The 14,311-nt window shown below is 36.0% G+C and overlaps 6 protein-coding genes across 6 annotated transcripts; 3 read left to right on the top strand and 3 right to left on the bottom strand.

Moving 5' to 3' along the window:
• Positions 1–438: 438 nt before the first annotated feature.
• Positions 439–3,236, top strand: RO3G_14552 (uncharacterized protein; the record flags this gene model as incomplete). The annotated part of the gene is made up of 5 exons (XM_067669136.1): positions 439–456; positions 520–637; positions 712–1,830; positions 1,915–2,040; positions 2,218–3,236. 5 exons carry the CDS (start codon positions 439–441, stop codon positions 3,234–3,236), a joined length of 2,400 nt encoding a protein of 799 aa, XP_067525237.1.
• A 405-nt stretch (positions 3,237–3,641) lies between these two features.
• Positions 3,642–4,672, bottom strand: RO3G_14553 (uncharacterized protein; the record flags this gene model as incomplete). The annotated part of the gene is made up of 3 exons (XM_067669137.1): positions 3,642–3,851; positions 3,922–4,182; positions 4,259–4,672. The coding sequence occupies 3 exons, from the start codon at positions 4,670–4,672 to the stop codon at positions 3,642–3,644; spliced, it is 885 nt and encodes a 294-aa protein (XP_067525238.1).
• Positions 4,673–5,245: 573 nt separating this feature from the next.
• Positions 5,246–5,634, bottom strand: RO3G_14554 (uncharacterized protein; the record flags this gene model as incomplete). Its single annotated transcript, XM_067669138.1, has 4 exons — positions 5,246–5,262; positions 5,303–5,338; positions 5,417–5,447; positions 5,539–5,634. The coding sequence occupies 4 exons, from the start codon at positions 5,632–5,634 to the stop codon at positions 5,246–5,248; spliced, it is 180 nt and encodes a 59-aa protein (XP_067525239.1).
• A 627-nt stretch (positions 5,635–6,261) lies between these two features.
• On the top strand, positions 6,262–6,978 carry RO3G_14555 (uncharacterized protein; the record flags this gene model as incomplete). The annotated part of the gene is made up of 3 exons (XM_067669139.1): positions 6,262–6,295; positions 6,563–6,672; positions 6,778–6,978. The coding sequence occupies 3 exons, from the start codon at positions 6,262–6,264 to the stop codon at positions 6,976–6,978; spliced, it is 345 nt and encodes a 114-aa protein (XP_067525240.1).
• Positions 6,979–8,262: 1,284 nt separating this feature from the next.
• RO3G_14556 (uncharacterized protein) lies at positions 8,263–8,469 on the bottom strand (the record flags this gene model as incomplete). Its single annotated transcript, XM_067669140.1, has 2 exons — positions 8,263–8,348; positions 8,460–8,469. The coding sequence occupies 2 exons, from the start codon at positions 8,467–8,469 to the stop codon at positions 8,263–8,265; spliced, it is 96 nt and encodes a 31-aa protein (XP_067525241.1).
• Positions 8,470–12,331: 3,862 nt separating this feature from the next.
• RO3G_14557 (uncharacterized protein) lies at positions 12,332–13,402 on the top strand (the record flags this gene model as incomplete). Its single annotated transcript, XM_067669141.1, has 3 exons — positions 12,332–12,911; positions 13,008–13,208; positions 13,398–13,402. The coding sequence occupies 3 exons, from the start codon at positions 12,332–12,334 to the stop codon at positions 13,400–13,402; spliced, it is 786 nt and encodes a 261-aa protein (XP_067525242.1).
• Positions 13,403–14,311: the final 909 nt, after the last annotated feature.

Raw genomic sequence — 14,311 nt, forward strand, 5'->3', positions numbered from 1 at the left:
TATAAGTCTGATATTCTTATAGTTTTATCGTATTGTAAAGAACAACTTTGCTCATGAGGTTCATGTTCGTCATCCGAATGTGTCCCATTAGGAATTCCTAATGTAAGAAAAAAAAAAGAAACCAACATTAGACTTGGTTGCTATTATTTTTTTTCATAAACTTACATTTGACCAGAACTTGGGCTTTCTTTTTTATCTTTTGTACCGTGAGCATCTAGTGTATTCCATGAAACAAAACCAGGGAAAAAAAAGTTACTTTAAGCACCGACTTTGTTTTTTGAAATTTAACATGTTTTTTTTTATCAGGCACGTTTTCTCTTTCTACCTATTTTTTTGCTATTTCCAAATTTAAAAACTATAAACAACATGAACAACTTCAACGCTACCAAAATTGTTTGCACCTGTTCTGAATGCATCAAACACCCCAATGGATATAGAATGCTTGCAAAGAGAACTGTAAGAGGCCATGTACTTATCGACAGAGTTAGAAACAGAGGTTTTTTTTTTATTTTCCAACAGAAATACAACCGTGCTAATGTTAAAAAAAAAACAGAATCAAGAAGAGCAAATGAAACTAATAACCACGAGGAGGAAACCATTGAATACTCTTTAGCAATTCCTGAACCAGAAAGTGAAGGTATATTATTAGTCAACAAAGCATTTTATATAAGAAAGTTTTTATTTATTGAATTCTATTTTGCAATCTGGTAGATGGAATGAGCATTGACGAAGAGGAAAGAATGAGTGATGAACAGCAGCTTCGTCACCTTTTGCTGTTGTTCATTGTGCTTTTTCAAGCAAAGCACCTCTCGGTGAAAGCCGGTGAAGACTTGTTGGCCTTTCTTTCCTTCTTTGTTCGTGCTCTTGGCCATAGCATGGAGATTCCTACAAAGATCTCCACTGCTCGTAACATGGTCAATTATTCCTCTGCCAGTAGTGGTGTCTCCCGTTTTCTTGTCTGCTCTCTTTGTAGAAGTGTTTACGACACAGGAAGTTTGCATACCCGGCAATGCCCTTTTATTAGGTTTGCGAACAATCCTCACAGACAAGAGCACCCATGCGGCAATTCACTTTTTATTGGTAGCAGCCTCAAGCCTGTCCTCGAGTTTCCGTACAACTCAATTGTCGAAACGTTGAAGAAGTTCTTTGTTCGTCCAACATTCGAAACAGAAATCGAAGAATGGAGACATCGGCATGTGGAAGAAGGCGTGTTTTACGATATTTACGATGGTAGAGTGTGGAACAGTCTTGTTGATTCGGCTGGAGAACCATTCGTAAATAGAAGTCGATCATTAATGGTTTCATTGAACGTTGATTGGTTTCAACCTAGTGATGGTATGCACTACTCTTGTGGTGGTGTATATCTCACAATCAACAACCTTCCAAGGAGTTCCAGGATGAAGGTTTCCAACATCATCCTGGTTGGTATGATTCCTGGGCCTGGCGAGCCCACGGATGACCAGCTCCAGAACTTCATGCGACCAATGATTGCAGAGCTGAATACCTTGTACGGAGGTATAATGATGCCAACGTACCAGAACAGAAACGGTGAAATGGTACGTGTTGCTTTGATGTCCGTTAACTGTGATATACCAGCAGCTCGCAAAGTAGCTGGGTTCATGGGTCAATCCGCGCACAAAGCCTGCAACAAATGTTCGACTGTGTTTTCGCGAATCAGTACTGGTGCAAATTCAACGAAGCCAGATTTTTCAGACTTTGACGATGAGCATTGGATTCTGCGAAACAATACCCAGCAGCGCCAAGAAGCATATGCTTGGCTAAATGCCACTCACATTACGCAACAACGAACCCTGCAGACGAACACAGGAAGTAAATGGAGTGAACTTCACCGACTAGAGTATTTTGATGTCGTGAGATTGACAACCGTTGATCCCATGCACAATTTATTTCTAGGTACGCCAAAACGAATGGTTGAAGTTTGGGTAGATCACGGGCTGCTTACCACATCTGATTTCAAAGCCATGGCTGATGAATCAGCTTCTATTATCATTCCTTCACAGTACTCTAAAATCCCAAAAAGTATGTAACGAGCGTAAAAGAACTTATTCTATAATAAATCTGAACACTAATTTTTTGTTATAAAAAAAAAAAAAAACGAAAAAGGCAAGATTGAAAGTACCTTTGGTAATATGAAAGCTGATGAATGGAGAACGTGGTGTGTTGTGCTTTCGCCTTTTCTGCTGAAGCAAAGATTAGTTGGTGAGCATTTTGCCAATTGGATGCGCTACGTGGAAGCAGTAAGATTGGTAACTGGTCCTGTAGTTACAACAGAAGAGATACATGCTGCACATTCCTTATTCAAGACCTTTGCCAAGACTTGTGCTCGACTATATGGAAAAGAATCAATAACACCAAATGTGCATATGCACATGCATTTGAAAGAATGCTTTTTGGACTTTGGTCCCTCCTATGCCTTTTGGCTCTATGGCTTTGAACGCTTGAATGGCGATGTCAAAAAAATCAACATCAACTACAAGACAGGCTTTGAAACCACATATGTTACTATGCTTACACAAATTATCCACACACAAGACCTTATCCATTCATTACCAACCCTCATTAACACCAACAATCAAGGAATGCTTCTACTGATCAACTTCATAAAGGAAATAGGCGAGGTTACGAATGACGAGAGTGGTTTAACGCCATTTGATTACTCTCAATTCATAGACGGACCAAGTCTATTTAACCTGACAATTACTGGTAGTGAGCCTCTGCCACCACAAGCCCTTCATTCAGAAATCAACATCAAACAACAAACTTTATGCATCGAACACTATGAAATCTTACAAAACTACTATATGAATACTTATGAAATACCTATGCCCAATACAATCAATACAAATATACAATCATTTAAAAAAATTAACTTGCTTGGACAACGTTACCAACAATCCGACAATCATTCATCATCGTCATCATATATTCAAGCCATTATGAACAACCAACTACGAATTGGCCAAATATCATTTTTTTTCTCACATTCATTCAACAATTCCATTCACTATTTTGCATTCGTCAATTGGTACAGCCATGCGACTCAACATTTTCCCACCTTCGATGGTACTGGCATCCAAGTGTGGAAGAATCAATTTGATCCAGTTTCAAGCAACAATATACTTCCAATCTACAGAATTTTCAATCCTGTTGCCGTATGCCCTTATGTTGATAATCACCTTCTTACTCTCGCTCTGCCAAGACGAATTTTTATGTAACAAATATACCAAGCCATTAAAACACTATTATTATTTTATTATATATTTTACTAAAGAACCATGCAATAGTTTTTTCTTTTTTTTTTTCTTTAAAAATTTTTATTCGATTTGTGAAGAGACAACAAAATAAGAAACAAAAAAAAAGAAAGAGAATGCCTACTGCATTGGATTGGCAGCAGCAAAGGAAGAAGAAGAAGCAGAAACAGAGGTTGGAAAACCAAGACCAGGAGAAGAAAAAGCCCAGGAAGGAAAATCAGTATCATCGAGCTTGTCAGGGAACTCCACCTCAACGTTTTCTATTATTCTTCTAATAGTTGGTGGAGCCCCCTTTTTCTTCATGGATTCCTTGTATTTTTTTTGCAACTCTTCGTGGAATTGCACCACCTGTAGATTGATTAAGGTATATTAGAAAATGAAATTTGTTACCAACATTTTACTTACTTCGTTGCTCCTAAATGATGGCCTTTTGACCACGAACGTACGACCGTTCGCGTCCTCTGGCCCATCTTCTTCATCTGACGTCCAGTCAACAGTCAGAATTTTGCCAGCGAACGGGAAACGGGCGTCGAACGCTGAAGGGTTAGCCATGTAAATAGATCTCCTGTTAGAGAGTTTCTATCATAAGGTGTTAATGTAAGCATTTTCTATATTTTATAATATAATCTTCTAAATATTAAATACTCACCGTATTTACACGGCTACGACAGGTTGTTTTTGTTGAAACAACTGTCTTCCCCTTGGCCTTGCTCATCAAATAGGAATACTTGCTCCTGATAATGGTGTGTATTTGCGAAGTGGTGAGCAAATCAAAACGACGATGCTTCCTGACTTGCTCAGATAACAGGGCCTTGACCTTTCTGTTGTTCTTGTGGGCGAAGGTCACGTCCAAGTCAAATTCGCTTCTGCGACCAACAACGTAATCACGGTAGTATTCTGCTAAATAGCTCTACATCACAAAGAAAGGTATAAAATATAGGTATTAAATTACAATTACTAATTTGATAAATCTGTTCTAGACTTACACTACATTCTTTTTTGGCCTGGTCGACCTCAGCTTCTGAAGCTCGCTGCTGCTGTTGCTGTTGCTGTTGCTGCAGCAATTGTGTCAATTGCTGTACCTGAGCAGCCATTATATCTGGTGCGAAACCAGAGGCTGCTCGGATGGCTTCAGCACCAACAGAGCTCTCCAAGCGAGGAGTTGTAAAGCTACTGAAGCCTGCAACAGGAACAGAAGCAGAAGCAGGAGCAGGAGCAAGAGCAGAAGCGGGAACAGGAGCAGAAGCAGAAGTGGGAGCGGGAGCAGGAACAGGAACAACAGAAGCGGGAGCAGAAGCAGGAACAACAGTGGATGATGATCCAGCAATGCTCATAGAAATTCTTGCCCTTTTGGGAGCATTGCTGGGGACACTGATGGGGGTGGCGACGCGACGAGACATTTTTTAAAATAAACTTTAAGGAAGAAAAAACAAGAGTACAAAATAAATTGAAGATGTATACAAAAGCAAGGTAGTACTTTATTTGTTTTACAAAAAAAAAAGAAAAGCAAAGAAAGGAAAAGAAAAAAGCCTTTGCAGTTAAAGATATTACATTTGAATAATAATAAAAAAGATTTTAAACTGTTTATGAATACCCTCTCTGAGTGTTTCAATAGTTAAACCATATTTAAAAAAAACTTGTTTTTAATCGATAGTAGGTAATCGTAACACTGGTAAAATGAGGCTATAAAAAAAGTACTTTTTTTTTCTTTTTTTTTTTTAAAAAAAAAACATTCTTTCTAAAAGGTAAGTTCTTAATATTATATATATTCTATTTCTGTTCTAATGGTACTTTTACTTTAGTAAAATCGTATTGCCTGCTTTTTTTTTGTGGTTTAAATGGTCTTTATAAAGTCTCTTTCTAAGGACTACCTTTTCTTCTTCTTTTACTTGTTGGTATAAGCTTGGATGACGTTTTTTTTTTTCTTTTTTTCTTTTTCCTGGTTCATCTAAAGCAAGGTACTATTACTTTTACTAAATATCCTTCATAACTAATAGTTATTATAGATGCGTGCTGTTTCTTTTTTTTACTTGTGGCTTTAACTTTAGCTAGTTGTCCTGGGCTATCTAAAGCAAGATATTATTAATTTTACTACGCATACTCAATAACTAATAGTTATTATAGATACGTGCTACTTTTTTTACTTGTTGGTATAAGTTTAGCTAGTCTTCTGGCCTATTTAAAGAAAGGTACTATTACTTCTACTACGTATACTCAATAGCTAATAATTATTATAGATACATGCTACTTTGCTTTGGCCTTTTACTATTTCTTTCTCGCCTTTGCTTTGGTTCTTGAGTACTGATGTCTTTTCTTCTTTTGCTTTGAGTGCCCAATTCCTTGAATCCTTGTGTCTTTGCATCCTTGAGCTTGGCTTTTTTTTTACTTCTTCTTATGAGAACTTTTTGAGATCCACGAGATTAATCGATGTTTTTTTAGATTAGATGATGCTATTTTGATGGCATTAGGTAAGTCAAGTAAGCTTTTAAAACGCTACGAGCAAAGAAATACTATATATTGTTATTATTATTTTATTTAAATAAAAAAAAAGCTATTTTTATAAAACAAATCCCTATTTTTTTGTATATACAGTGGGTCAAAAAACTGCACCAACGCAACCCAGTTTTTCTGAAATACAAGTATAGCTCTGTCAGTTTAACAGTAAACATTACGAAACTTGGAACAGAAAGAGTTACTACTGTTACTACTTATTAACGAAAGTTTCCAAGTCCGATTCGGAGTACTGATCTAAAGAGCACTCAGCAAAAAGAGGAGGTCGGTTGGTGCAGTTTTTTGACTTTTAAAATGAAAAGGTATTTGATATCATATGTCTGGACTGAGACTATTCCGGCAGATTTAATCTAATCTTTCTTATACCTGGTCACACTGGGAGCCTTCAAATAAAGTTTTTGCAATTTTTTTCTGTTTTTTTTCTTTCCTGCTTTACCCAAACCCATTGTACATCGTCAGTATCTATCCATCATTAGAAATGCCCAAAAAGCTTCCATCCGATATTCAAAACAGTATCAAAGCATTATTAGAGAACAGTGCTGATCCTTCAGTCATTGAGAAACGGGTTGGAGTGCATAGAAATACCGTCAATAGGTATGCAAATAAGTGGATGCACGATTGAATACGTAAAAGAGGAGGTAGACCGAGCATTGTGGCAGAGTCAACACGCCGATACATCAAGAGATAAGTGCTCACAGGTTGTTTGGGGACTGCCAAGGACGTGCAAATGAAGTTGGAGGAGCTGGGGCGCCCTATGTCGTATCAATCGGTAATTAAAGTCTTACATTCAGTTGAAATTTATGCTGAGACCAAAAAGAAAAAGCCATTATTGACTGAAAAGCACAAAAAGGCTCGATCAGCATGGGCAAAAAAGCATCAATATTGGACAGTACATGATTGACGACGTGTCATCTTTTCTGATGAGACGAAAATCAACATTTGGGGCTCTGATGGCTGCAAGTATTATTAGAAAAGAAAATGTGATCATTTACAGCCTCACCATATCGACGTTACTGTGAAGCATGGAGACGGTGGTCTCATGTTATGGGGTTGTATAGCCAGCGAAGGACCTGGATACGCATGTCAGATCTATAATGGTACCATGAATTCAGAGGTATACCAAAAAATCCTTGGTACAAGTCTAAAAGACACTATGGAGTACTATGGTCGTAGCTGGAAAATGTCGGTATTTTAGCATGACAATGATCCTAAACATCGATGAAATTCTACAACACAATTGATGAAGGTTAATGGCATGATTTATATCGACAATTAGCCATCATAAAGTCGAGACCTTGATCCTATTGAACATATATGGTATCATTTGAAGTTAAAGCTGAGCATGTATGATAATAGGGCGACCAGCATCCATGAACTGTGGCAAAGAGTCAAAAATGAATGGAATTCGTTTACTAAGGAATAATGCATCAAATATATAGACAGTATGCCCGACAGAATGCAAGCAGTGTTAGCAGAGAAGGGTGGATCCACTAATATTAAAAAAGTCAAAAAACTGCACCAACCGACCTCCTCTTTTTGCTGAGTGCTCTTTAGATCAGTACTCCGAATCGGACTTGGAAACTTTCGTTAATAAGTAGTAACAGTAGTAACTCTTTCTGTTCCAAGTTTCGTAATGTTTACTGTTAAACTGACAGAGCTATACTTGTATTTCAGAAAAACTGGGTTGCGTTGGTGCAGTTTTTTGACCCACTGTATAAAGCAATATTTATTGCAATATGAATGGTCAATAAAGAAGTATATAAGCTATATGAGTGGTCTATAAAGAAGTATATAAAGCAATATGAGTGGTCAATAAAACCTGTATATAAAGCAATATGAGTGGTTTATAAAAGACCAAAAAGACAAATAAAGCATTGATTTGAAAAGTATCATTGGCTGCCGAGCACCATTAGATATCAAATGGATAATAAACAGGAGCCATAACATAACTGATGGAAGTTGCGTCTTGCGAGATCAGTTAACGAATAAATGTACCAGCAGTCTCCTGTCTCTGCCACAAATCTTGTAACTTCTCTTAACCAAAAGATTAACGACGGTTTAAACGATTTGTAGCAGAGACAGGAGGCAGTGCGATCAACAATCAGTTACCGGATGTCACACGATTCTAAGCTCTTTCGCAAGATTGATAATATATCTGTTAACAAATTTGCACGATTATTTGTAGTGGCAGCAAGAAATAATCAAGGTTAATCGCTGACCATACGACTGGATGGTGTACTCTTTAGTGAAGGAAGCATATTGTATGATGATGAAGGAGGTGACGGGAAAGGAAACGATAAAAGAGGGAAAAGGAAAGACAAAAAAAAAAAGAAAAAGAGAAAATTATTTTACAAGAAGTGGGGTGTCCGTAGCGGTTCCGAAATGGGTTTCGATGGCTACGTCACAAAGTGACCCAGTTGGCTAGAATAATTTTTCTTAATTTGGATATTTTGTCTCTGAACCTACTGCTCCTCTACCTCTATCCCTGATCAAGCAACTCCTCATACGTTAATTTGTTATCACCACCATCTCTAACAATAATCGAAAGTTTATCCCTTGAATGGCCTGTTTTTATTTAATATTCTCATATTTTTATAGTCATTTAATGTATTTATCGATATCTGTAAAGGTATAAATAACTGTCAATTGTAAAGCAAATAAACATCATCGTTTTACTTGGATTCATTTTTGATTCAATTTTATTCGAGTCTTATTTTATTTTTACTTTTATTCTTTACACCTCCTTACAGAAATACTTCTCCTCTCAGAGATTATTTTTGTAATTACAAGCGAACACTTACCTTAACAAACTCTCCCTGGATTCTATATTCTGGTACCAATTGAACGAAGTAGGTTTTTTCAGTCGGCCTTGGTTCTCGTTGCAGTTGAAGTGAATTAATAGAACTTACAGTAGTTATTCTAGTTGGTATTTCTTGTCTTTGCTGTGGTAATCATCTCCCTCAAAAAGAGTACCTTCTCCCTTAGTACATGTTGTATCCACACAACTAATAAAGTGAACATTCATGGATAAACTTGGATACTACAGAATTATAGTCTAACCAGATCTCTATTAATAAACGTGAGAATTCTGCAATAGCCAATCTTGCCCTGTTGTCCTACCAGCGTTCTAAAAGACTATATCGGAACCTGATTACAACAACGGCAGTTCAATCCTATTCTATAATTATCGTTAGATCAATAGTTTAATTACTTCATTGTCCCTTGATTCGTCAAGTAGACAGCGGCTATTGATTATCCACTATCCTTCCTTATATTCCATATCATTCTTTTAACCGATCAATTGAAATAGCGGTAAAGACCCAGACATTCAAAAAGTATAAATACCCTCAATATTTTTTATTAATAAAGTCATACATAATCTTTAGTTTCACAACTATTGTCTTTTTGTAGTTTTTGCTTCATATTCTTTATTTGGCAAAACAAAAAGATCGCTAAAATTGCTCGACTTGCTTTCAATATTAGTGTATACTATCTGCACTCATAACCTTCATTTTTTTTTCATTGCTAAATATGATGGACTTCCAGCCCTCTATAGTATGCGATGGTTTGTCGTGATACCACTTTCATCGCTTTTTCTGGCTTATACAGCTAATGAAAATCTTCGATTCCTTAGTTCCAGACTCAAAACCTAGCTTCCTACAGTGCCTTCTGACTGACAGTTTGCTAATACTGTATCCTAAGGACCTCAAAAAGAGCTGAGCATCAGAAACTGTGCGTAAAGGTTCTTGTCGAAACTTTAGGCGGATGATTGCATTAGTTATTTTGCTGATTACGACCGGTCGACTACCACGGTCACAAGCCTTGATGTTCTTTTCTTCCTTTCTTATCCTGTTGATTGTCCATTTGGAGATTCTTGCTACCCTAAAAAGATCTGCTGCCGTACGAACTAAGTGTTAAGGATACATAAGATTATAGTCACTTTAAGTTAGTAAAAGGAATCGGATACGATCCTGAAGAGTATGATGACATAACCTGGAATCATTTATAACATTATTCCCAATACAAATCAATAAAAGACTTTGGATAGATTTTTATATTAAGCTTTATTCATATTAACTTCACACAGTCAAATAAGATGACATGGTTGTAATATAGTTTATTGACGATATGAGCATGTTGAATAAGGAATGACAATTACTTACTGGATCATCTTTAATCATGAAAACATTTACCCTAACTGAGATATTATTATTAGCCATAATATCCAATCACGGAACTAGAGGATTTTATATTCATCCGTACCGTCTCCTAAATAGTCCTACATCCAGAGTTATCTGAAACCATCCCAATAGCATAATTGACAATACAAGCTAGGAACAGGCTAAACTAATAATTAGAAATAGTAATCATCTATTCTGTCAAATTGATCATAAATCTGTCCTAATTCTTTATCCGTATCATGTCTATAAATACTCTCACTTTTTACATGTAGAATTTATCAGATTCAATCTTAGTTATCTTAACTTAATAAAGAGATACCAAGTTCTAACAGTATTTCTTTATCTTTGTTGTTATACTGCTTTTACCTAAAACCCCCCTATCCTAAACACTAAGTGTATTCGAAATCTCAGAGCTTCGCTTTTACAGTTGCTTATTTTCTTAAGCATATAAGGCAAGTACTTTGTTATAGTGAATAGGGTAAAAACAAAAGGAGGAATTCAATGGGAAATACAAAATAAGCATGGGCTTATGTATTTTTCAAGAGCTACTAAAGCTCACTAATATACTGTAAAATCTGAAAGCAAACGGGAGAGATATGAGGAAAATTGAAGGAAGGCTAGACAAGTACTATATTTTTGGCGAAAATTGAAATATTCAAAAAATCACTAAAAATGACGTTATGCCTGAGGGATGTCCGACACAGTTCCCGTTTACATATCATAATGTATATTTTAGACTGCCTTTCAGATGGTATATGTCACAAAAGTCGTAGACATACGGCGTAGATGCAATACTGATTTTCATTTTTGTGCACCAGTTTTGTCCGCTACAGTATGATCACAAATACGTACACTGATACCACCATACAATCATTTAAAAAAATCACTTTGCTTGGACAGCTTTATCAGCCAGCAAGTGCAAATTCATTATTATTATTATCACCATCATCATTCATTCAGGCCATTTGAAGTGTTTTAAGTATTTAAAATAGACAAAGAAGAATTAACGAGACCGAACAATAGTTCTAAAGTCGAATACTTTTATTAAAGAAAGATTTCAAGGCTATTTATATTGGTTGAGCAAGACCTGAGATTAAATGACAAGAGATAGTTACGACCGATATGATTTGACATGTATAAGAAAAATTTTATAAACTGATGTAAATAATCAACTGTTGAGATGAAAGTGAAACTTGGCTGTTCAGGGCAGTTGGTAATTATCAGGATCTATTCTTATTCAAACTCATTTGTAAAGATTTAGCTTATATTGATAAGACTGTTATCTTATTGACATGTCAAAACATGACACCATTGTCGACAATCAACTGCGCATTGGTCAAATTTCTTATTTTTTTACACATTCATTCAACAACAACACTCATTACTTTGCATTTGTCAATTGGTACAGCCTGTTGTATAATGGTAATAATAATTGAGAAAAAGGTGGAAACAAAAATAAAGGAACAGTTTAGGTACTTTTTGAGACTGATCTTTATTTCAGTTTTAAGTTAAAGTAAAAATTATTCTAATTGAAGGCAGGTATTTATATCTTATTGAGTGAGTGGCTTGATATCTTCTATTGTTATCGTTCTTCTAATCTTCAGGTACTTTAGCAAGTGTTATCTATAATTATGATTATGAAAACTTTTCATTTGTTCTTTTGTATGTCTGTCATAGATTATCTTTTCATTCTGGGAATTCCTCACTGAATTGAATAACGTTATTTTACGCGTTATTTCAATTATGTGAAAGATTAGCAATATTCTTGACATTGGATTGGATTTGGTTATTTTAGTTGACACTTCTTCTTATCAAAGAACTCTCATGAACACAACACATATTCTAAAAGAACATGTTTAATTGGAATTGATTGTATGATCTTATTTACAGTGGGTGGAAAAATGGTTCCAATGTTTTCAACTTGCAACTTTAAAGCTTTATATCTTTTGAACTACAAAGAGTAGCGGCTCACAAAAACATGCATTTTGTAGCGCCTTTCAAGCTAATATTAGTGCAAAAAGTTTTTGCCTGTACCGTTACACAATCGGGAAAAAATTAAGACTAAATACAAAAACCGACATTGGAACCATTTTTCCACTACAACTGTATATAAGTTTATTTGTTAATTGGTGGAGCTTTCGCTGGAGTTTTTTGGCTAATTATGAGTCATACTGTTCCGAATACCGCCGAAAAAGCCTACGTAACTTATAAAAGTAATTTATCCTCGGTCAAATATTTTTTTTCCTTTTCTTTCTCCATATATCGAAGCTCTAGGGTATCACTACACGTATGGTTCGCGCTCTCTCTAAAAACAAGCAAGAAAGCATCAAATCGTTGGTTTTACAGAACAAGCCATACTCAGTGATAATGGAACGTATTCCAAACTTAAAAAAATTTACCTTAAGCAGATATGCCAACAAGTTTTCTCCTGGTAGAGTAATAGCAAACCCTGGTAGAAAGGCTGTTCTATGCGTTACCACCAAGTCTTATATACGTAAGCAGATTGTTAATGGTACCCTCAAGACTGCAAAGGCTGTTCATAAGTATCTAGTATGCACTGGTCACGCTATTAGTTACTCAGGCACCATTAAGGTTATGAAAAGCATGAACTTCCATGCTAAGATCAAGGTAAAAAAGCCTTTACTGACTAAGGCTCAGAAAGCAAGACGACTAGCATGGGCGGAAGAGCATAAAAACTGGACAAGCGACGACTGGAGACGCATGGTATTCAGTGACGAAATAAAAGTTAATGTTTACGGCTCAGATGGTTGCAAGTACTATTGGAGTCGACCAGATGATAAACTTCAACCCCATCATCTCGACTTAACAGTTAAAGGAGGGGGTGGTAGCATTATGGTACGTGGTTGTATTACCTATGACGGACCTGGTTATACATGCTGGATTAGTGAAGGCACGATGAAAGCTTCTGATTACGTCGGAATACTTGGTAAAACTCTTATGGATAGCCTTGAGTACTACGACTACCATCCTCAGGACATCTATTTTCAGCAGGATAACGATCCTAAACACACGTCTAAGCTAGCTAGGCAATGGTTCAAGGACAATAACTTCAAGTGTGATCATACCTTCAACTGGCCTTCACAAAGTCCAGATCTAAACCCAATAGAGCACATCTGGCACCACCTTAAGCTCAAGTTAAGTGCCTATGATACTAGGGCAAAAGGTGTGCATGAACTATGGAATCGCGTTGAAAAAGAATGGTCTACTTTTACAGCAGAAGACTGTAGGAGATACATAAATAGTATGCCAGATCGTTGTAGGGCTGTAATTGCTGCGAAAGGCGGTCATACAAGATATTAATAAAATAATGCACATAGTGGAAAAATGGTTCCAATGTCGGTTTTTGTATTTAGTCTTAATTTTTTCCCGATTGTGTAACGGTACAGGCAAAAACTTTTTGCACTAATATTAGCTTGAAAGGCGCTACAAAATGCATGTTTTTGTGAGCCGCTACTCTTTGTAGTTCAAAAGATATAAAGCTTTAAAGTTGCAAATCAAAAACATTGGAACCATTTTTCCACCCACTGTAAATAAATTTGTATTTTATCTTATTTTAATTATGATCTTGTATTAAGACTTATATTTATTAATGTCAACTACAATCAGTTACTGTTCTACAACACAATTCTCCCAGATCAGTTAAAGAACAATAAGCTCTATAAAAACAACGAATTAAAAATTTTCATAATCGATTCAGTGATCATTATTCAATCAAACATATCAATTATTGGATCCACACTCATAACTACTCATTTACCCGCCAACTGATACAAGAATACAGATAGTAGACCTTAATGATTTCTTTTTAACAATTAAGATTGTCTTAAATAAAGTTCAGTCTCAAAAAATATTCTTTGGTTTATCTTTGTTATCACCTTTTACTTTACCAGAACATAACAACCCTGACTAATCTAAGCGGTAGACTAGGCAAATTCAATGGCCAATGGAACCTGATGCGCTGATTGAAATCTTACCAAATCTGGCATCAAAGATGATACAAGGTACAAAAATGTATATGCAGAGTTTCATGTAGATCGGAGCTTACTTGGGATCAACGACCTCCGAGACATATCTTTTGCTTTAGCCCAAAAACAAACACACATTTTTACTATAAATGATTTTGTTCTAGTTGATTACCTGATTTTTTGAATGCTTCTCATGATCGTGCTAAAAAAGTTCAAGTGACATCATCGCCTGCTCCGCATTTCTGAAATATACTTGTTACTACTACAATGTCGAAGAATTACAAGATCTGAGCAATAAATGGAAATTACTCTTGTTCCCTTCATTTCCAGTGTTCCCTAAAATCCATTTTTTGTGACTTTT

Source organism: Rhizopus delemar, genomic scaffold (genome assembly GCF_000149305.1).
Source record: "Rhizopus delemar RA 99-880 supercont3.14 genomic scaffold, whole genome shotgun sequence".
Lineage (NCBI taxonomy): Eukaryota > Fungi > Mucoromycota > Mucoromycetes > Mucorales > Rhizopodaceae > Rhizopus > Rhizopus delemar.